At 45.3% G+C, this 20317-nt stretch overlaps 1 protein-coding gene across 5 annotated transcripts in view; it reads left to right on the forward strand.

Annotated features, from left to right (window-relative positions):
* usp24 (ubiquitin specific peptidase 24) overlaps positions 1–20126 on the forward strand; it is a 37424-nt gene extending 17298 nt beyond the window's left edge. For 3 of the 5 annotated variants that reach the window (XM_061738088.1, XM_061738089.1, XM_061738093.1), the window contains 39 exons: positions 94–179; positions 419–566; positions 780–935; positions 1036–1133; positions 1318–1413; positions 2525–2747; positions 2877–3039; positions 3840–4001; positions 4091–4161; positions 4256–4416; positions 4492–4553; positions 4675–4866; positions 4973–5087; positions 5229–5373; positions 5468–5587; positions 5694–5819; positions 6920–7018; positions 7094–7176; positions 7272–7413; positions 7500–7619; positions 7777–7991; positions 9279–9403; positions 9495–9636; positions 9885–10035; positions 10175–10270; positions 10470–10573; positions 10663–10776; positions 12151–12358; positions 12452–12541; positions 13555–13657; positions 13740–13858; positions 13945–14058; positions 14132–14197; positions 14280–14346; positions 14478–14556; positions 14687–14762; positions 16000–16086; positions 16219–16329; positions 17307–20126. In XM_061738088.1, coding sequence (XP_061594072.1) covers positions 94–179; positions 419–566; positions 780–935; positions 1036–1133; positions 1318–1413; positions 2525–2747; positions 2877–3039; positions 3840–4001; positions 4091–4161; positions 4256–4416; positions 4492–4553; positions 4675–4866; positions 4973–5087; positions 5229–5373; positions 5468–5587; positions 5694–5819; positions 6920–7018; positions 7094–7176; positions 7272–7413; positions 7500–7619; positions 7777–7991; positions 9279–9403; positions 9495–9636; positions 9885–10035; positions 10175–10270; positions 10470–10573; positions 10663–10776; positions 12151–12358; positions 12452–12541; positions 13555–13657; positions 13740–13858; positions 13945–14058; positions 14132–14197; positions 14280–14346; positions 14478–14556; positions 14687–14762; positions 16000–16086; positions 16219–16329; positions 17307–17369 — 4698 coding nt within the window. In that variant the 3' untranslated portion in view covers positions 17370–20126. The remainder of the gene's footprint in view (positions 1–93; positions 180–418; positions 567–779; positions 936–1035; positions 1134–1317; positions 1414–2524; positions 2748–2876; positions 3040–3839; positions 4002–4090; positions 4162–4255; positions 4417–4491; positions 4554–4674; positions 4867–4972; positions 5088–5228; positions 5374–5467; positions 5588–5693; positions 5820–6919; positions 7019–7093; positions 7177–7271; positions 7414–7499; positions 7620–7776; positions 7992–9278; positions 9404–9494; positions 9637–9884; positions 10036–10174; positions 10271–10469; positions 10574–10662; positions 10777–12150; positions 12359–12451; positions 12542–13554; positions 13658–13739; positions 13859–13944; positions 14059–14131; positions 14198–14279; positions 14347–14477; positions 14557–14686; positions 14763–15999; positions 16087–16218; positions 16330–17306) is intronic. The other 2 variants (XM_061738090.1, XM_061738091.1) reach the window with 1 other exon arrangement.
* Positions 20127–20317: the final 191 nt, after the last annotated feature.

Below are 20317 nucleotides of genomic sequence, written 5' to 3' on the forward strand. Positions count from 1 at the left end.
GACGTGAATGCAAAATCCCTCACAGTGAGAAGACTGTAGACAGACCGAGACTTCAGACAACAGTCGTGATGCTCAGTGTTCCTCTGTCTGCAGGAGAAGTCCCTGCCTGGGGTGGTGATGGCTTTGGTGTGCAATGTGTTTGAAATGCTTTACCAGCTGGCAAACCTAGATGAGTCCAGGTGAGGTGGTGTTATGTTGTTTTTGATCATGTATATTTCAAGTTGCCAGTAACTAGAGCTGTTATCGGAATGTCATCTTTCTGTAGATGAAAATGATATTTCCCCTCCAGTGATCCACATGTGTTTGTGTTCATCTCATCAGACAAAATACAAGCTTAATAGTGTCACAGTGGCTTTAGTAAGGTTGAGGCGTTTAATTAGCTTTTTGTTCAAATGTTTTTATCCTCGGCCATCAATAGGATCACTCTTCGCGTGAGGAAGCTCCTCCTACTGATTCCAACTGATCCCGATGTGCAAGATGCTCTTGATAACTTTGTTCCCAAAGAATCCAGTGTCTGGAGCCACCAGGTACCTAAAAGTGTCTTAAAGAGCGTTTCATGTCAAGAGGTAGGGGTATTTGCAGTGTTAAGCTTTTCTTTCCTTTTTAACCCTCATTCGATGCATTCGGTTTAAAGATTATGTCAAAGACAAGTTTGGCGATGGATTGTGATAAGTCTGTGGGGCGTTACCTGTATTTCTTTCTTACACATTGTTTGCTCTTTCTGGTTTTACTTCTTCAGCCACAGCTATTTTCCAATTCGTGTGACTTTTTCTTTGTAGAAGACGCTGTTCACGCTCGGCCAGGGATCAGGCTCTCGATCTCCTTCTATGACGGCCAAGCAGCAGCATCAGCCCAGCGCAGCGTCCATCTTGGAGTCCCTTTTCCGATCTTCTGCTCCTGGAATGTCTACTTTCAGAGTGCTGTACAATCTTGAGGTACACATATGTTTACACGCACATCAACAAACACTTCATAGCTTTACTGGAACAGTGGCATGATGTCTGTATTGCTCTTTAATTTCCGCCTGCGCGTTAGGTATTGAGTTCAAAGCTCATGCCTACATCGGATGATGAGATGGCCAAAACCAGCAGCAAGTCCTTCTGTGACAACTTCCTTAAAGCAGGAGGCCTGAGGTAAGAGCATTGGCATGCTACATGTTTCCACGTTCCACACTGTGAAGTGTTAGCATATTTGTCAAGCAATATTAGGTACCCGGACACATATGCCATGCTGCATATGTAATCTTAAACTCCCTCCAGTATTCTTTTGATCTATTTTTAATCTGGATGACTGTACTTCCCTGTGTCTTCCTTGCAGTCTGGTGGTGAATGTTATGCAGAGAGATTCCATCCCATCCGAAGTGGATTACGAGACCAGACAAGGGGTCTACTCCATTTGCCTTCAGTTGGCCAGGTACAACACATTGTATCTTTATATAAGCCTTTTTTCTCGCGTGTGCTGGATTCTGGATTGCAGATGCTTTGCTCTAGTGGACACATGAGAGAACTCAAATGTCTAAGACATTCAGCGGTGGTATTAATACCCCCGGCAGCTCCTGAGTAATAAGTGCAGGAAACGACTGAGCTCAGCTGAGTTCACCAGGAATCGCTCTGAGGCAAGCAAGCGTGCTGGCTGTAGATGTTTTGTACTATTTCCGCTGATCTACGTGTGGCTTGGGTCCCTCTCATCCTTAGTGTGAATCATAAGGCAAAATCCCCCATCATTGATGTGTTGTAAACAAGAAACGTTGCCTTAGAGATGTCAAACATGCTAGATATCTGTAGCTGATTGCCACGACGCTTTCAAGTGGCATTTAATGAAACAAGCATTGGGTGAGGTCACTGAGAGGAAGGACAGCGGCGTCATTTTCCATTTGTTTTGTTGACAAAACAGTGTTTGGATAGCAGATAGCAGATGGAGTCTCTGAGTCATTTTGTGTCGAGTAACTCCTGTCATTGATCAGCTGCAGGCTCTGATCATCTGATCAGCAGTCTGCCGATGTTTAACATGGTGGAGTCTAACGCCACCCTAAAGGCTGAGTTATGGTTCTGCGTCAAAACGACGCCGTGCCTACGGCGTGTGGTACGCGTCGACGCAGACTACACGCCGTCACTGACGTGCACCTCCCAAAAATTGTAACTACGCGTCGAGGCGACGCAGACCGAGAGGGCTGTGATTGGTTCGCTTGGAAGCAACGCATTTCCGGTTTCCGGTTTGAAGCAGTCGTGAACTTTCAGCGCTCTTTTCTTCGTGTATGTGTGTTTTTTTTTTTTTTGTTTGTTTTTGGTTTTGGTTTTTTGCACGATAGTTGTCCTTATCTCTTTCATTCACTGTGACCGGAAAAGTCGGATAAACCATTCAGGAAAAGATCGCAAACTAGCGATCGCCGGGAGTACTGCACCGCGGTGAAATGGAGTGGCGGAGAAGTCCGAAGGGTTCACGACGCCGTGACGGCGTAGGCACGGCGTCGATTTGACGCAGAACCATAATTCAGGCTTAAGGAAGACTTCCCCTGTGTTTGCAGGTTCCTCCTGGTGGGTCAGAGCATGCCTGCACCGCTGGAAGATGACGTGATCAGGGACAGCGAGGCGCTCTCGTCCCGGCCCTTCCGTAACGCGGGCCGGGCGGGGCGGCAGCTGTCCCTCTGTGGAACTCCAGAGAAGTCTTCTTACAGACAGATGTCCCTGTCTGAGCGCTCGTCCATACGAGTTGAAGAAATCATACCTGCTGCCCGCGTCGCCATTCAGGTAGGCTCCGGGTACGGCTTGATGCAAACCCTTTTTGTATCAAGCTTCTTCTTTAAAACTGAGCTGCCAGTTCAGCATCCTGATGGATCCCTTTTTCTGAATACTGAATATTTGATGTTTCTCATCAAGACCATGGAGGTGGGCGACTTCACCTCCACCGTAGCCTGTTTCATGCGCCTGACCTGGGCAGCTGCAGCAGGACGATTGGATCTGGTTGGCAGCCCACAGCCAATCAGAGAGACTCACAGCACACTGCTGCCACAGGGGGTCCGGACCCGAGTCAGCAGCACTGGTAAGAAAGCACTCAACTCATTTTCCACACAAACCTCTGAAAGAACCATCTAATGTCAACCACATGCTAATTATGTTGCATACCTTCAATCCTGACAGTTTGTCACCAGCAGCTCATGACGTGATTAGTGATGCACCGAATGTTCGGTAACCGAAATTGTTCGGCCGAAAATAGCAAAAAAACACTTTCAGTGTTCGGTGGAATAAGTGGGGGAAAAAACGAACAATTAATAACGGCGTGTGATGACGCAATCAAACAGCAAACAGCATGGAGTGAGGGGCGAGCGGTATTAAATGCAGCAAACATGTCAGCATGTCAGATCATTACTTGGATGTGAGGAAAAAGCAGAGGACACGAGAAATTATCCAGGCTGAGTTGGATTTGGGAAAGCCGCTGGTAAATTATTATTTACTATTATTATTATTATTATTATTATTATTATTATTATTATTATTAATCAAGATCAGCCCCGCCCCACCGCGACCCGATTAATTGGATTTGAACGGGAGAAAATGAAAAAGGATTATGGGAAAAAATACAATAAGTACAGTAAGACAAATTGTGACTGGCGGGTATTTCACTGCACGTTTAGTTGATTTATGCAATAGTGAAAAAATTGGCAAAATAAATGAAAAACTGCGAAGAACCATTGTTCGGTATTATTTGGTATTCGGCCAAGTGTTTATTATTATTTTCGGTTTCGGACACAAATCTTCATTTCCGTGCATCACTAAACGTGATTTCTAGAAAGAAAACCTAAAGCAATGATCATGAGACAGAAGATGTTTATGTGTTTGCAGGAAGTAACTGCAGCTCCAGCAGTGAGGGCGAGACCACACCCACAGCACTGCATGCTGGGATATGTGTCCGTCAGCAGAGCGTCTCTACCAAAGATGCCATCATCGCTCGCGAGGCCCTGTCTCTGCTGGTCACCTGCCTGCAGCTGCGCTGTCAGCAGCTGAGTAAGAGCCCGTCCCCAGTACAGGCATCCTGCATGCATCATAATACAATTGAGCTGGATTTCAATGAGGTGCTCGGTTTCTCTCCACAGCTTCTTTTTACAGCCTTCCTTCCGTCAGTGACTTCATTATTGATATTCTGCTGGGATCTCCCAGCGGAGAGGTAAACACCCTGAACAGCCTGCATAAAGGGATTGTTTACAAGATTGTTTATCACATTAATAGCAAGTCACCTTTCCTCTCCCTTCCTCTGCAAGATCCGCCGCGTGGCATGTGATCAGCTGTACACTCTGAGCCAGTCGGACACTTCGGCCTTTCCTGATGTCCAGAAACCCAACTTGTTCCTCCTCTCAGGCATTCTCACAGCTCAGCTGCCGTTGTGGAGTCCCACGTCCGTCATGAGAGGCGTCAACCAAAGGTAGCTGGGCGGGAATGGCGTACTGAACAATCTCTGAGGCGTTTGGCAACGTGTTAAGTTGAGTTTTCTTCGCAGGTTGCTGTCCCAGTGCACAGAGTACTTTGACCTGAGATGTCAGCTTCTGGATGACCTAACCAGTAAGTGGCACACCTTATTTTACTAGATGTAACAACAGAACTCGCTGCCTTCCACCCACACACTAAAGGTTCACAAGGTTCACTGAAAGTATCACACATTGTCTCCCCTACTCTGCCCCAGCCTCGGAGATGGAGGTGTTGAAAGTGAGTGCAGCCACGATGCTCGAGGATGAGATCTCTTGGCTCGACAATTTTGAGCCCAGCTGGAGCTCGGAGATGGAAACCAGCGAAGCAGATAACATCCTGCTGGCAGGACATCTCCGGCTCATCAAGACATTGCTCTCGCTCTGCGGCAATGAGAAAGAACATCTCGGTGAGGCCACAAACGCGTGCACATGTGCCTAACCACAGCTATTAAATGCATTTTGGAAGTTTATTTAAGAGAGTTATTATATGACATCACACTACCCTTTCCCCAGGTCCATCTGTCATCCAACAGTTGCTGGATGATTTCCTGTTTCGAGCTTCACGCATCATCATCAACAGTTCCAACCCTACTCCTTCTGCAGCCCCGAGCCACGACTTCCACCCTAAGTATGAATGCCACTTCTTTCGTTTTTCCCCTCTGCATTGTTTTTATGGATTTGTGACTTTTCTTCTGAAAGCAAAAGGAAAAACCCTGTATGTTGTAGTCTGTGTCAGCAGTAACTCTTACTCATGTGCATGCTTGGTCAGGTGCAGCACGGCTAGCAGCAGACTGGCGGCCTACGAGGTGTTGGTGATGCTGGCAGACAGCTCACTGCCAAACCTGCGCCTCATCATCAGAGAGCTGCTGTCCATGCACCACCAGTCGGATCCTTCCCTCTGCAAGGAGTTTGATGTAAGAGACCCACTTAAAGAAGTATTTATATGTATGGAGTTGGGTCATGGTTTCAAAATCTAAGTTAAATACACTTCTGCATGTGTTTTTTCAGTATCTGCCCCCTGTGGAGAGTCGCTCAGTCTCAGGTTTCGTGGGGTTGAAGAACGGCGGAGCCACGTGTTACATGAACGCTGTGTTCCAGCAGCTGTACATGCAGCCCGGCTTAGCTGAGGTACGCACAGATTCAGTGACGCTTCACAGGTGGCCTCTGCTCTTCCAGGGCCCACCTCGTATCAAATCGAGGCCTGTGATTTATAGTGTTTTATTTGGTTTTCAAGGGTTTCCTGTCCATTGAGGATGACACAGACCAGCCAGAAGAGAGCGTCTTTTACCAGGTTCAGTCCTTGTTTGGCCACCTGATGGAGAGCAAGCTGCAGTACTACGTTCCAGAGAACTTCTGGAAGGTAATAAATCACAGCTCAGTGGAGCGGCGACTAAGGAAGAGTTCTGCACTACTGTCAGCTTTTAATGCACTGTTAATGTTATTGCACAAGTGGGAAAAGCATCTGTATGTCTCTTATTTTTTAATTCTTAACATAAAAACAAGACCAAAGAGCTCTCCCTCTGCATGACAGAAGGTTCTCTCAACACTTATGGAGCTTTTCCACTAGTACCTACTCAGCTCTTCTCATCTCAGCTCGACTCAACTTGGCCAAGTTTCTTTTCCATAACAATCCAGGACCCGGAGCAGGAGTAGGCGGGGTTAGAGCGAAGCTGTCATGACGTACTTGATTGTGTGACACAAACAAAGAAGAAAAAAACAACCCTAAAGATGTAGAACATGGAGGAGATGATATATGTGCTGCTTGATCTGCGGCTTGTGTATCAAGTTAAAAAATGAGAGTGAGAGAAGTTTCGAGCAGCTTTTAAAATGTATTTTAGTTTGTCTCGGTGCTGCTGAAAAGCCCGTTGGTAGCCGTGAGCAGCTATGAAGTGACAGAGCTTCTGGTAGACCTGGTCGTTCCTTATCGCCCGTCTAGATCCCTTTTTAATTCTCTCCTCAGCCACCAGGTTATGAACATCTGCACCTCAGAGTTGGATCATGAAACAGACTTTTGCTGCCGTTGCCTGTTGAATAAAATGAACAAAAAACCGCCGTCAGAGTCGCTCTTTCTCTGATGTCACATCCTGACTCAGACGTCTGACTCCAACCCCCCGACCAATCGGTGGCCTGTAGTGTGATGATGTCAGATACAGCCGACTCAGCCGCTTAGAACCTCGGCAGAGTAGATACAGAAAAGTATCTACTCGGCACGTTAGACCCCTAGTGGAAAAGAACCAAACCGAGTGGAGGCGAGCAGGTGCTACTGGAAAAGGCCATTATTGAAAGTGTTGATCGAGTGTGTCGTGCTTTTTTTTACATCATACCTTCAAGTTGTATCTAATTTATTCATATTTTTCTCTTTTTCTTTAAATGTATTTTTTTCTCTTAAGTATGACCTTTAGTTATCGTGTGATAAATCCTTCGTATCGAGCCAATCGTCTACATACAAATGTGTTGCAGATCTTTAAAATGTGGAACAAAGAGCTGTACGTGAGAGAACAGCAGGATGCCTACGAGTTCTTCACCAGCCTGGTGGACCAGCTTGATGAACATCTCAAGGTAGAACCGACACCGGTATAAATGACTCACAATCAGCACCAGCCAAGTACTGACCCCCAAACATCTTTCTTCCAGAAAATGGGCCGAGAACAAATATTCAAAAACACATTTCAGGGAATCTTCTCCGACCAGAAGATTTGCAAAGACTGTCCCCACCGGTGAGTCACAACTGTTACCGAACCAAATTTCCTCATTTTGCTATTGCGCATCATATTTGACCAGAGACCTTCTATTTTTTCTTTTCCCTCCACAGATACGAGCGTGAGGAAACATTCATGGCGTTGAACCTCGGAGTGACTTCTTGCCAAAGTTTAGAGATTTCATTAGACCAGTTTGTCAGAGGAGAGGTGCTAGAGGGCAGCAACGCCTACTACTGTGAAAAATGCAAAGAGAAGGTCTGAACACTGCCTTGTGGGTCTTTTTTTTTTCCTGTTAACTCTGACATCATGTTTACTAAAGAGTGTGTGTTCATCTTCCACAGAGGACCACAGTGAAGAGGACATGCATCAAATCCCTGCCCAGTGTCCTCTGCATTCACCTCATGCGCTTCGGCTTCGACTGGGAAAGCGGGCGCTCCATCAAATATGACGAGCAGATTCGGGTACAAAGAATCTGTTTTTTGTTTTGTATTGTTTTGTTTTGATTTTCTAAGATGACACACCTCCAATTATTGCAATACACTTACTGTTCTTTTAGAAGACTCTAAATCCCTGAATTATAAAGATTTGTTTTAAGTCTTGCTTGTTTTTGACGAACAGTTCCCCTGGGTGTTGAACATGGAGCCGTACACCGTGTCTGGAATGGCTCGTCAAGACTGCAGTGGAGACGGAGTGGAGGGGAGAGGCGACGGCACCTCCGGAGGGTCCCCCAGGAAGAAAGTCACAATCTCTGAGAACTATGAGCTAGTGGGAGTTGTAGTCCACAGTGGTCAGGCGCACGCAGGGCATTACTACTCCTTCATTAAAGACAGGCGGTAAGAAACGCTCTAATCGCTGTCTCTCCTTTACTCGCCTTCCTTTAAAAAGAACACATCTTTCTGATACTTACATTTAATAATACACTAAACATTTAATATTCCCATTTGTTTTTCCTGCTTTCCATAAGAAGCACAACTCTGGGGGAGCACATCAGTGTGTTGCTCTGGTTTTCCAGACATTAAAAGACCTCCTTGGGGCGCCCGAGTGCAGCGTCAGGCTTTGTGTGGGCTGGTTTAGGTCTGAAAGTGTCTCCAGATGTCTGGCTCTGAGAGGCAGGAATGCTAACTGGGATAGTGGAACCGAAAGAGGCCACAAACGCCAGTATCAGGCGCTTCACTCTTGCTCACTCACTGGTTCTTGTCCCTGCTCGGGATAACGTGCTCACTTCTCTTCAGGAGATGAGACACGGCATCAGGTCGATACCTAAGTGGGTTTATACCTTAACGTGATGACAGTTTCCCTCATAGATGAAGATAAATAATTCACTCTAAACTGATATAGAATTTATATTCAAGCATTACTGTATGTCAGTGTCACAGCAATGTACAGGTTGTTTTACTTTGCTTCAGATATTAGTGGTTTTATTTTGGGTCATGTTTTTGGGCAATTCAAACACTCTTGAGACTTTTGAACTAAGCCAATTAAACGATTTCCATTTATAACCCTTGAATTTCATCTTTGGGAGGTGCAGCAACATAGTTCGACAATGAGAGACTTGAGATTCCTCGTTTTTAAACTGTGTAGTCTGGCTGCCACATTTAAGACAGCATATTCTTGAGATTAGCTCAGTTTTATTATTTCTAGTTTGTATTGGCAGAATGAAAGTTACAAACTAAGACTGCATTATAACTGTTGCAATCTCCATTCACACCTACACGTAGTGTCATTTCTAGCTGACGAATTGTTTCACGAGCTGCACCGCAAAGTAACGCTCTTATTTTCCTCTGAGTTTCTCAAGCATTCTCATTGTTGTTGCTTTCTCCCTCAACCTATGACAAGGCGACTTCACGCCGCGTATTCCATCGACATCAACACTGCCGCAGTGCCGCCAACTTGGCGACTTTAACACTACATGTAGCAAATTTTCAGATCGAGTCACTTTCTCAAGTCTTGTACGGGGCTTTTCTGTTAAAGCACGTATTGTTTTTATTTGTTTCTCAGCAGGCATCTGCTCTCGCATACCAAAACACACAATACTATACTTTGCTGCTTTATTACTCACAGATCTTCCTGTGTACTTTGTCAAAACCCATCTTTGCCTTTCTTTCACATTGTCCTCCCAGTGGCAGCGCCCGAGGACGTTGGTACAAATTCAATGACAATGTGGTGGAAGAGTTTGATATGAACGATGAAACTCTGGAGTACGAGTGTTTTGGTGGAGAGTACCGTCCTAAAGTTTATGATCAGTGTAAGTAACTTGCCTTGTTTTCCTACCTGTGGGTCATGTTGCTTTCCTAATAAGAGACACAACTGATTGGACCTGCTCTGTGCGTCTGCAGCCAACCCGTACCCGGATGTGCGGAGGAGGTACTGGAACGCCTACATGTTGTTTTACCAGAAGATCAGCGATCAGAACTCACCCGTTCTCCCCAAGAAAAGCCGAGTCAGCATCATGAGGCAGGAGGCCGAGGATCTCACACTGTGAGTCACATTTCCATAAACCCTCTCACCGGCTCACTGATAATTCATGTCATCTTTCTTATCAGTAAGCACAATGATGGAGCTGTGTCCAACGGGTTAGATATCTGAAATTAGCTGCTTGTTTTAAGTCCTATTTTAAAATGAAAAAAGTGTGACACAAGCATCAAACAGGTTTATATGGAATTCATATTTAAAGGAGAAAAAGGATCATTCTCACCAAGCTGCCGTGTTGTCTCTTCATTTCCCAGGTCTGCTCCGTCCTCTCCTGATGTTTCTCCACAGTCGTCCCCTCGCCCCCCGAGAGCCAACAATGACCGCCTGACGCTCCTGACCCGCCTGGTCCGCAAAGGGGAGAAGAAGGGCCTGTTTGTGGAGAAGATGCCTGCCAGCATCTATCAGGTGAGGGGGCCGCCAGCTTTCTGTGAGACATGAAGGCTGCGTTTGAACCTTCTTCCCATGTTCACAGTCCATCAATCATCGGGGGGGAATCGATTTAGTCACTGACACTCAGATGACCAGTTGGTTTGTCGTTGTGCAGATTGTGAGAGATGAGAATCTGAGGTTCATGAGGAACAGAGACGTCTACAACAGCGACTACTTCAACTTCATCCTCTCGCTGGCCTCGGTCAATGCAGTATGTTCCTTTTATTGATTTTTGTGTAAATATGCAGTAAAAATGTTGAAATTAATTGAATTGCCTTCCACAAATATCAAAATTCCCTCTTGAGATAAATCTTTTTATATTTACACAACTCAAAACTTTTGCTTATGTTCTTTGACGCATCAGTCGAACTGAGAGCTGCACATTAACCGATCATCACAAATATTTACAGACGAAGCTGAAGCATCCAGACTATCAGCAAATGGCCAAAGAAAGCCTTCAGCTGGCTGTTCACTTCCTCTTCCACACCTACCTGCACACCAAAAAGAAGCTCAGGTAACTACACATTCAAGCATGCGAGCAGCTTCAGTGTCTTCGTTGAGAATCAGCAGATCCATATTCTTATGTACCCCCCCAACAATCAGGGTGGACACGGAGGAGTGGATGGCGGCGGTGGAGGTGCTGCTGTCTAAGAGCAGCGAGGCGTGCCAGTGGATGGTGCAGTACCTGGTGGGACCGGAGGGACGAGAGATCATCAGGTCACTAACCGCCCATGCAGGCTCACGACTGCGTTTACATACATCAATAACCCTTTTACAACCCGAATATTAGCAATAACCCGGTTTTGCACGGCCATGTAAACACCAATAACCTGAATTTGCTCATATTCCGGTTTTTAAAAACCCGAATATGACCCCTGAGTTACTCCTTTTAAAACCCGAATATTCGGTCATATAAACGCCTAACGGAATATCCCGATCAAACGGAACATGAATTTGTTTTCTGCACACGCTCTGTTCACAAGGAATCCTGGTCTTTTGAGTCCAGGACGTTCTTATAAACACGGAGAAACGCAAGACCACGCCACACTTTTGGAGTGAGGAGGAGACTAATCATTTTATAAATGTAATGAAGGATATGAACATTTTGACATTTGTAGACGGTAGAAAGTACCGGGATAGCGAGATTTACAAGAAGGTGAGCGAAAAGTTGCGCGAAGCAGGATTTGTTTTGAATTTGGATACAGGAAGAAGAAGCGGAAATGACGGTTATTGCGTCATGATGTTCTCTGCGCGTCGCTGTTTTGATGGAGATATCCCAAATGATTAATCACCATGTATACAGGGATAACCCTGTTTGCTCACGCATGTAAACGGATTATTCCGAATGTTTCAGTAACCGGAATATTAGCAATAACCAGAACTTTGACGGCATGTAAACATAGTCACATTTATGAGGGTTTTGTGTTCATCTGCTGCAGAACATTGAGCACTAATGTGTGAAAGGGATTTTTCAAGGGCTTAGATGTAATTACTGCAGTATTTTTGTAGCCTTTTCAGCGATTTACAGTAATGCTTCCCTGTTTTCCACTGATGCACATTAAACTCGCGTTTAAATGTGCTCAAGACCAAAACAGCCCTATTGTTTTATAAAGCAGTTTAATCACACAACCCCTCCATCTGCCTCTGGAGTACACTTGGAGCAGTGGAGTATTAAAAACACCTGTGCGCATGTTTCCAGCTCGCTGGATGCCGATTGGCTGAAATAGCGGGCCACTTTGTGGAATGCAAACATTTAGAGCCAAAAGAGAGTTTCCCAAAGCACGCGTGTTTTACAGGAGGGTGTTGGCTTACACGCCTCCGTGTTTAATGAGAGGGGGGATCGTATGATCCTCCTCCGTGATTGGCTGTGGAACATCGGACGTTTGGGGCAGCAGCAAACCCCAGCCCCCTTTACATACCACGCAACCCTCCCGCAGAGAGGAGATGCATAGTCTGAAGGTTGTAGCTGTCAGCACAAAGTTACAAAGAGAAAACAACGTCCCAGCAGCTTGAACTGTGTTTCTGACTTGTACTGAACCTCTTTGTTGTCTTCAGACGTTGCTCCTGATTGTAATTATGTTTCTACTGCAGGGGCTGTCTGTTGGAGTGCAGTGCACGAGAGGTGAGGATTGTGGTTGCATCCATTCTTGAGAAAACTCTGGAGAGCGCTCTGCACTTCGGAGACCCGGGACTGGACGGGTTGGCCGACGCTCTGCTCTCCTTACTGGACAAGGATGTCCCTGAAAATGTGAAAAACTGCGCCCAGTACTTCAACCTTTTCAGTAACTTCACTCACAGGGTAAATCCGCACATCACAGTTCTCACCAGAAAACCAACCGGCTTCTTTTCAAGAGTCCAGAGTTGTGAGTGTGTCGTGTTCCTCTGCTCTCAGGGTTGCGGCCCCTGTCAGTTGCTGTTGAAACACTCAGCGTATCGTCGGATGCTCGTCTTCTTGTTGGGGCCCAACAGGCAGAACAACCAGGTACCTCAGTGATGATGTGATCGGATTCATTGGTTGAATTTTCTTACCTTCAACACACTATTTATGTTTTTTGTTAAAGGGAACCTATTATGGCATCTAATAGAAATTTTAGACAGACCTTGAATGACTTAAAAACAAGCTTTTGATTGTTTTTGCTAAATAAAATACAAATTCAGCCTCTGAGCCATGTCTTTATCTTCCCATTCTCTAACCTCATTATCTATGTGGGATTCTGAGTGGGCGGGGCTATGATAATGAGGCTCTGTGCTGATTGGCTGCTTGAATGACGCGATACACTGCTATGAAAAAATGGCGGAAGCTCCGGCCGGCGGGCACTGTGCAAACCACGCCCACAACTAACCACTGTGTCCTAACTTCATGTGAGCTTCATGAGCGAGCGTCAGTGACAAAATCAATTCCATTGCTTTATTTTCTATTAGACTGTCCTAACTGGCCGCGAGCGACGCAGTGCACGACTTTGAGCTGAACATTTGTCAGGCGCCCTGCTTCTATTTTCTTCCTGTCGCTCGCGTTGAAAGCCGGTTGAAACTGTAGGAAACAGTCATGGATGAGGAACAGCTGATCCAGTTAGTTGAAATGAGAAGTTATCTCTATGATTCCTCCTCATTTCACTAAAAAAACCTCAATAAAGTGGCAGCTGGCTGGAGGGAGATGGACAGAGAGCGTCCAATGTCACGCAGTGTGACAGGATAGTTGGACGCTCTCATGCAGTTAGGACGCGGTGTTTAGTTGTGGGTGTGGTTTGCATTTTGGTTACGTAACGAAAGGGAGCAGAATCTGAACAGCTCGTAGAAGCCACATCAGACTGGATGGATCATCCGGGCGGCTGTACAGACACTGCAGAATTTGGTTGCTTTCCTCCTTCTCTGAGTTGGCAGGCTGAGGGGAGACCACTTTATATATGTTAAAGCAAGAAAAAACATGTTTTTCATAATAGGTCCCCTTTAAATGTTCTGAAAGCTTCCTGCTTACATTTCCTCTGGGTTTTCCAGAACCGGCGGTGGAGTCCAGCTCAGGCTCGGGAGTTTCTCCACCTCCACAGCACTCTGGCCCTCATCACGCTGCACTCTGACGTCGGCCCCCAGCAGACCCACGGTGAGACGTCTCACCCTTCACACTCACACTCTCCTCCAAAGACAAGCTCTTCGTTTGACCCGGTTTCATTTGTCCCGCGCAGCCTCAGGAGGGTTTAAGTTGCGTGTGAGCAGCATCCCGTCCTCCACCCCTCTCCTCCCCCTCCACCCGGACATCCTGGCGTCCCTCTTCACTCCGGAGGGACAGCCGTACCTGCTCGAGGTGACAGGACACCAACATTTCAGTGTGTTTATAAAACGCCCAGAGGCCGTTTGACTGATGTCTTCTTTACTCTCTGTACCTACCAGGTGATGCTGGCCATGCGTGAGCTGTCTGGACCGCTGTCCTTCATGATAGAAATGGTGACCTACTGCTCGTACTGTAACGAGTCCTTCTCCCTGGGGGTGCTGCAGTTACTCAAGGTAAGAAACCATCAACCAGATGTCGACCCGTTTAGTCGGCGATGATTGTAACGTTATAAAATCTCTCTCGTAGACTCAGCTGGAGACGGCTCCCCCTCACGAGCTTAAGAACATCTTTCTGATGCTGCAGGAGCTGCTTGTGAGTGACATTCCTCCATAATGACTGTTTGAGCCCTATTATTTACCAGCTTTTCTAACTTGATTTAAATATTTCACCTCAGATGGTGGAAGACCCTCTACAAACCCAGAGGCTCAAGTATGCGTTTGAGTCGGACAAAGGCCTGCTGGGTAAGCCCTACGTCTTTGTTCCAGTTGGTGTTACTGTGTTCCCTTCATTTAGCACAAGGACGGATTAAAACGGTGTAAAGTAAAGCGATGAGACGTCTTTACAATAATATGACACTGCTGTATCCTCACAGCTTTGATGCACCAGAGCAACAACGTGGACAGCCGGCGCTGCTACCAGTGTGTGAAGTTCCTGGTCACATTAGCTCAGAAGTGAGTACATCCCAGGTCCAGGGGTCGGGGCTGGAGGAAGATCTGCTTGATTGTAGCCAGTTATTTCATTGTTTTATAAGACAGAATAGTTTAAGATAATTTTGAGGCTTCTTCTATTGTTTCCTGACAGGTGCGCTCCAGCCAAGGATTACTTCAAAGACCTGTCTGGTCACTGGAGCTGGGCGGTGCAGTGGCTGCAGAAAAAGGTAAGAACTTTAAAAACCACACCATCACCACGTAGGATAGGGGAATCTTTCTGGGGAGGCTTTTTTGTTTTTTAAACCTCCATCAATGTGCATCAGTGCACTTAGACAGACAGAAATAAAGGAAGAGAAAGGTCTCCTGAACCTTTAACCCTTAATCCCTGCTTTGTTTACTTGTTTAAAACACTCCTCGGTTTCTGAATAAATCCATCATTAATTGAGATGTACATTTGTGCAGAATTAAAATTGTCTTAATGTCTTTGCTGAAATATAAAAATGAATCAATTTTTCCCTTAGTAATCCCACAATTGGGAATTTTTTTCTCTGCATTTAACCCATTTTCTAGTGGAACTAGTAGCAGTGGTCTACCATGCAATGGCACAGCGCCCGGGGAGCAGTAAGAGTTAAGCTCAGCTGTAATCCAGGGACTATAACCTGGATCCTCCAGACTCCAGCCCTCCTCTGTAACTACTAGGCTACCACTCCCCCCCAGTAGTAGGCAATTTACATGTTACAGCACAGTAATTATTACAATTTACTGCAGGTTTCCCAGGTAATGCTACTTTTGTGTGAATAGGACATTTGAAGCCAGATTTTACTGTTTCAAACTTTGCATCTGTAATCTCTGCGAAGTCTGAGACAGTTACTCATCTGTGTTGCATAGAGGTTCCCAGGAAATACTGTATATTTCCAAATTACTGCATAAATCTTGCAATTTTATCACCCGTTGAGACGCACTACTTTGGAGGACCAGGACACCACAAACAAGTTTATCATGTACTGAGTAGGGCTGGGCGATTTTGGACAAAAATAAAATCCCAATTTTTTTTTTTCTGAAAACCCGATTTTCGATTTCGATATCGATTTTTTTTTTTTTGGTAAACCTACAAAAGACAATGGAATAAATTGTTTCAAATATTTTATCTTTATTTTTAAAGAAAAATAGCAAAAAAATTTCCCTATCTGGAATGAAGTGCAATTGAAAGATACTGTAAATCCTCCTTGAGTTTAGTAAAGTGACAACATTTACAATTTTCTTGACCAAACAAAGATGACTAGACGAGCTCTGTCTGTAATGCAGCCAGCTGCAAAAAAGGAAAATCGATTTTCCCTTTTTTAACATCGTCTTGATAAATACATCCGATTTAGATTTAAAATGGATTAATCGCACAACCCTAGTACTGAGTAAATATCCTAAATAGTCTGAATGGTCACTGAGTCATTTCCATTCTGCCCTCAGATGACTGAACATTACTGGACTCCTCAGAGCAACGTCTCCAACGAGACGTCCACCAACAAAACCTTCCAGCGCACCATTTCTGCACAGGTACACACTCACACAGCTGACACCAGCCTGGTGTCACCTCCCACGGTTCCACTGGTACTGACCACACATGTCTCTCCGCTCCTCTGAGTCTAACTCACCTCTGTGGGACTGTGTGTTTGTCAACGTCTGCAGGACACTTTGGCCTATGCCACGGCGTTGTTAAACGAGAAGGAGCAGTCTGGCAGCAGTAACGGCTCCGACGGCAGCCCGGCCAACGAGAACGCAGACCGCAGCCTCCGACAGGTACCGTCACCAGCAGCTCTGCCGCCTGTTTACAACAGCAGGATTCACAAACGGTTCGTGGCGTTACGGCGGCTCACGCAGCCGAGAGGAAAAGACAAGAACCAAAAGTGATCATCTCACTGGATTCTGTCGAAAAGCTTTGAGCACAGTTTGTCACCGCTCACTGTGTTTGTTAGCGGTGGATTTTAAGCCGCGTGTGTCGTCTGGCTCTTGCTGCGCTTCAAGATCGTCAGACTTTTTCTGGCATGAACAGTTCAGCTCAGTGTGTTACACAGAAATTATAATCCTGCTGTCATTTCTCTGATTAGATTAGATTTTTTTTTCTTTTTTTCTCCTTGTCCTTAAGTGTTTTTTTAGTTAGTTTTATTTTGGTCCATTAATCAATCAAAACATGCACCACAGTAAAGCTGGATATATAAATAAATGAACCAAAAAAGGTGTAGACTGAAGCCGTACCTTATATAATGCCTACCCTTTTTTACAATACATCACATCTGAACAAATCAAAATAAAAAGTATTACAGAGATCAATTACAACAAAAGCATGTGAAATAGAGGATTTACAGGAGAAGCTGCTCTTGGTCATAGTTCATATTTATCAATTGCCCTAAGTTTAAACATTTTTTTGAATTTGCGGATAGAACTACACATTTTTAGCTCATCACAGAGACTATTCCACAAGTTTACCCCTTTAACAGAAACACATCTACTTCTAAAGTTTGTCCTTACCTTTATTTTTTTAAACATACAAGTTCCCCTGAGTTCATACCGACTTTCTCTGGGTGAAAACATTTCCTGAATGCAGTAAGGAAGTAGGTTGTTGTGTGCCTTATACATTATAAGAGAAGTCCTTAGCTCAACTCTACAAATTTTAAGGTATTTAGTTTAATGAAGAGTGGGTTCGTTGGGTCGCAGTATTTTGAATTATTTACAATTATGGCTCTCTTTTGTAATTTAAATGTGTTTTTGTGTCTCAGGGGTCGGAGTCTCCCATGATGCTCGGCGACTCAAAGAGCGATCTAGAAGACGTGGACTCCTAGGTCCCCGGGCTGGCGGATCCCTCCAGAGGAGAGGCAGCACAGGTCCAGGCAGCCGGTCCCGAGGGCTGAGTCTGCCACTGATTGGTCAGGACATTTAGGACTCCAAGGCAAGCCAATCAGAACACTTTCTCTCGGTCGCTGTGGCAACGAAGGAGCTATGAATATATCATGAACTCGAATCCTTTCAGACCAGCCAAGGCGACGATAGAGATGCATTATCATTAAGGGAATTGATTAGGGTGCGAAGTGCAGAATACCTTCCACAATCACGGATGACTTCAGTTTATCCTTTTAATTATTCATTCACTCAGAATGACAGCGAGGTGGAGGATGGGTTTGGGTTGTGTTTTAACAATTTTCTGCTCATATTTGCCAATGTATTTGCGTAGACATATTCATTGTAAGTAAGATCTGTTGCATAGATGTAATTTCCAGTGTAAAATAATATTTTAAAGTCTCCTGTGCCCTTCTCCACAGCCATGCATTTTTGAAGGAGGTCAACGTTAGCTGCTCTAGAGGAACTTAGATGTGTGCATTTGAACAGAAACACCTCCACACGCGAGCACTTGGGAGGGGGGTGGGGTTACGTATGCACTTTATAGTCCAACCCGGGCTCTTGTGAAGTACAGCAGCGCCGGTCAGTTCCTCCAGAGTCACGTGACACTTGTGTCCCTCTTTTTCCTTTTTTTTTTTTTATTTTTACTTCCAACAACTTATCTTTGCAGTGCCATTTATGCAGACAGACAGACAGACACCCTGATAGCACGCCAACTTTTTCTGTGACTTGACCTTTGACCTGTGGCAATCGTGTCGTACCCACGGGAACGCCAAGCGGGGGCCGCGGCTCTGTCCCGGGCCTGGGACAGATCCACGGTCCTCAGCAAATCCGGAGCGAGCAGTGCCGTGGTCAGCAGTCTCTCCACGCTCTCCTCACGCTGACCGGCAGCCTCATTGTGCCGGATCTTATTCTTCTCATCACCGTTTTCTTTTCTTTTGCCACTTGTCTTTGATTCTGGGTGAACTTAACACTTCAGAGGATCTTTAGAGACTTCAGCCTTATGCAAAGAAAAAGGTGATTTTTTTTTTTTTTCTTCAAGCGCACAGATCAGTCGCGGTGGGTCATCAGTGCTGACTGCGGTGGAGCTCAGGAGCATGTTTTATTTTATTTTAAGGTGCCAAGGTTACAAACACAAAGATCGACACACTATGATACAACTTAAAAAAAAAAAAAAAAAAGACAAAAAAAAGCAAGCATGTGTCACTCATTCACGCTGCTCACAAATGCAACATGCAGGTTCTCACCTCACTGTTACCTTTGCTTTATCACGTTTATGGAGTTTATCCAGTGGTTTCTTTTTCGCTTTACCTTTTGCTTTTGTTTGCCTTTTTAAACAAAAAAAAACACAAAAAAAAAAAACACATACACAGGGGAGCTGAACCCAAATGTAGCTCTAGTTGTTTTGCAGAAGGATACGCCCATGTTACCATCATAACTATCCCAGTCATCGGGAGCCTTAAAGTGCCTTAATCTCCCGATGTCCCCACCTCTCCACTCACACCCGCCACGTTTCTACAGGGGAGTGTTCACGTCCCCCCTCACCCGTCTCCATCCCACACCAGTGTCTCCTGTAGTCAGCGTAGCCTTGCTGTGGGACTGCAACAGGGCTTCTTCATCTTTATTCTTCCCACACGTAATCCAGGGAGTTTCCTTTGAGTGCTGTGACAAAACGGTTCCAGGAGTGAACGTGGTCCTGCTTGGACGTGGGAGGGCGGGCGCGTCCGATGATGATGATGAACAGGGTTTTGGGGACGGTAAAATGCTGCTTCTTTTTCACACTGCACTCAGGCAGAAAAACCTTGTAGATACTGCTTCAGGCTAGGTAGTTTCAAAGAAGCATCGCTTCCACTCACGTTTCCAAGACGTGAGCCGAAGGCGCGCCGGATTCAGCTTTTCACGGGTCGATGTTTACGATGTGAGGACCTACAGTTCAAAGCAATCATACAGAATGATTTTTTTTATTCTTTAAGTCAACTTGCAATCAGCTGATCCACTGAGGCTTCTCTTCCCATCATCACAGCTCAGCAAGAAAAGACACGTTCACGCTTTAGCCCCTCATACAACCCCCCCTTTTACTCCTCCTTCCTCTTTCTCATCAGTTGTGAATGTCACTTTGTGCTCTCCGGCACATTTGCATGTATGGCAGCAAGTGGTGGTGAAGTTTGTCTCTTTCTGTGTGATGAAGGAGAAAAAGAAGAAAAAAAAAACAAAGACAAAAAAAAAAAATCAGCCCCTCCCTCTCCCACCGTGTAGTTTGTTGCGGGATTCGGTGTCATGAGCACTTGTCGTCACAAACTCTCACACACACGCTCTTTCTCTCGCCGGTTTAGTGTTCTGTGAGGGAGCTGCATGCAGTCTGTGCCAAGCGATAGTTGTCCACGGCAACACGAGTTGCATCCAGTCGAGAGTCTCACAGGACTGGCCTTCTACATCACCACAACTACTTAAAATTGAGGGACGGGGGACGACTTTAAAACAATCTTTTGTTGAATTTGTGGGATGCTGGGAGGGTTGAGTAAGTGTGTGGTCGGGGATTGGCATCAATACGGGTTTTTACTGTATTTCAATTTTGAAGATTCACTTCTGACATCACAGGAATCTGTACTGCATGGTAAAACTCCGTTTTAATTTGTACATCAGAGTTTGATTAAGGGGAAATTTGATATAAAATAAACTGGAATGCACAGCCTTTTTGTAAACTTTGTTTTTATGTGTGTGCGTGTGTGTGTGTGCAAACTGTCCGACTTCCTCATCCTGTGATATCCAACAGACACCAAGCTGGACAGACGTGACGTCCAGCTGATGAATTAAACTCACGCGTCAACATGTATTTTCTGTGTGTGGCGTTCACGTGACAAGTGTCGGTTTAGCCGACTGAACATACGTGCCT

The sequence above is a fragment of the Cololabis saira genome, chromosome 13 (assembly GCF_033807715.1).
Source record: "Cololabis saira isolate AMF1-May2022 chromosome 13, fColSai1.1, whole genome shotgun sequence".
In the NCBI taxonomy this organism is placed as follows: Eukaryota; Metazoa; Chordata; class Actinopteri; order Beloniformes; family Belonidae; genus Cololabis; species Cololabis saira.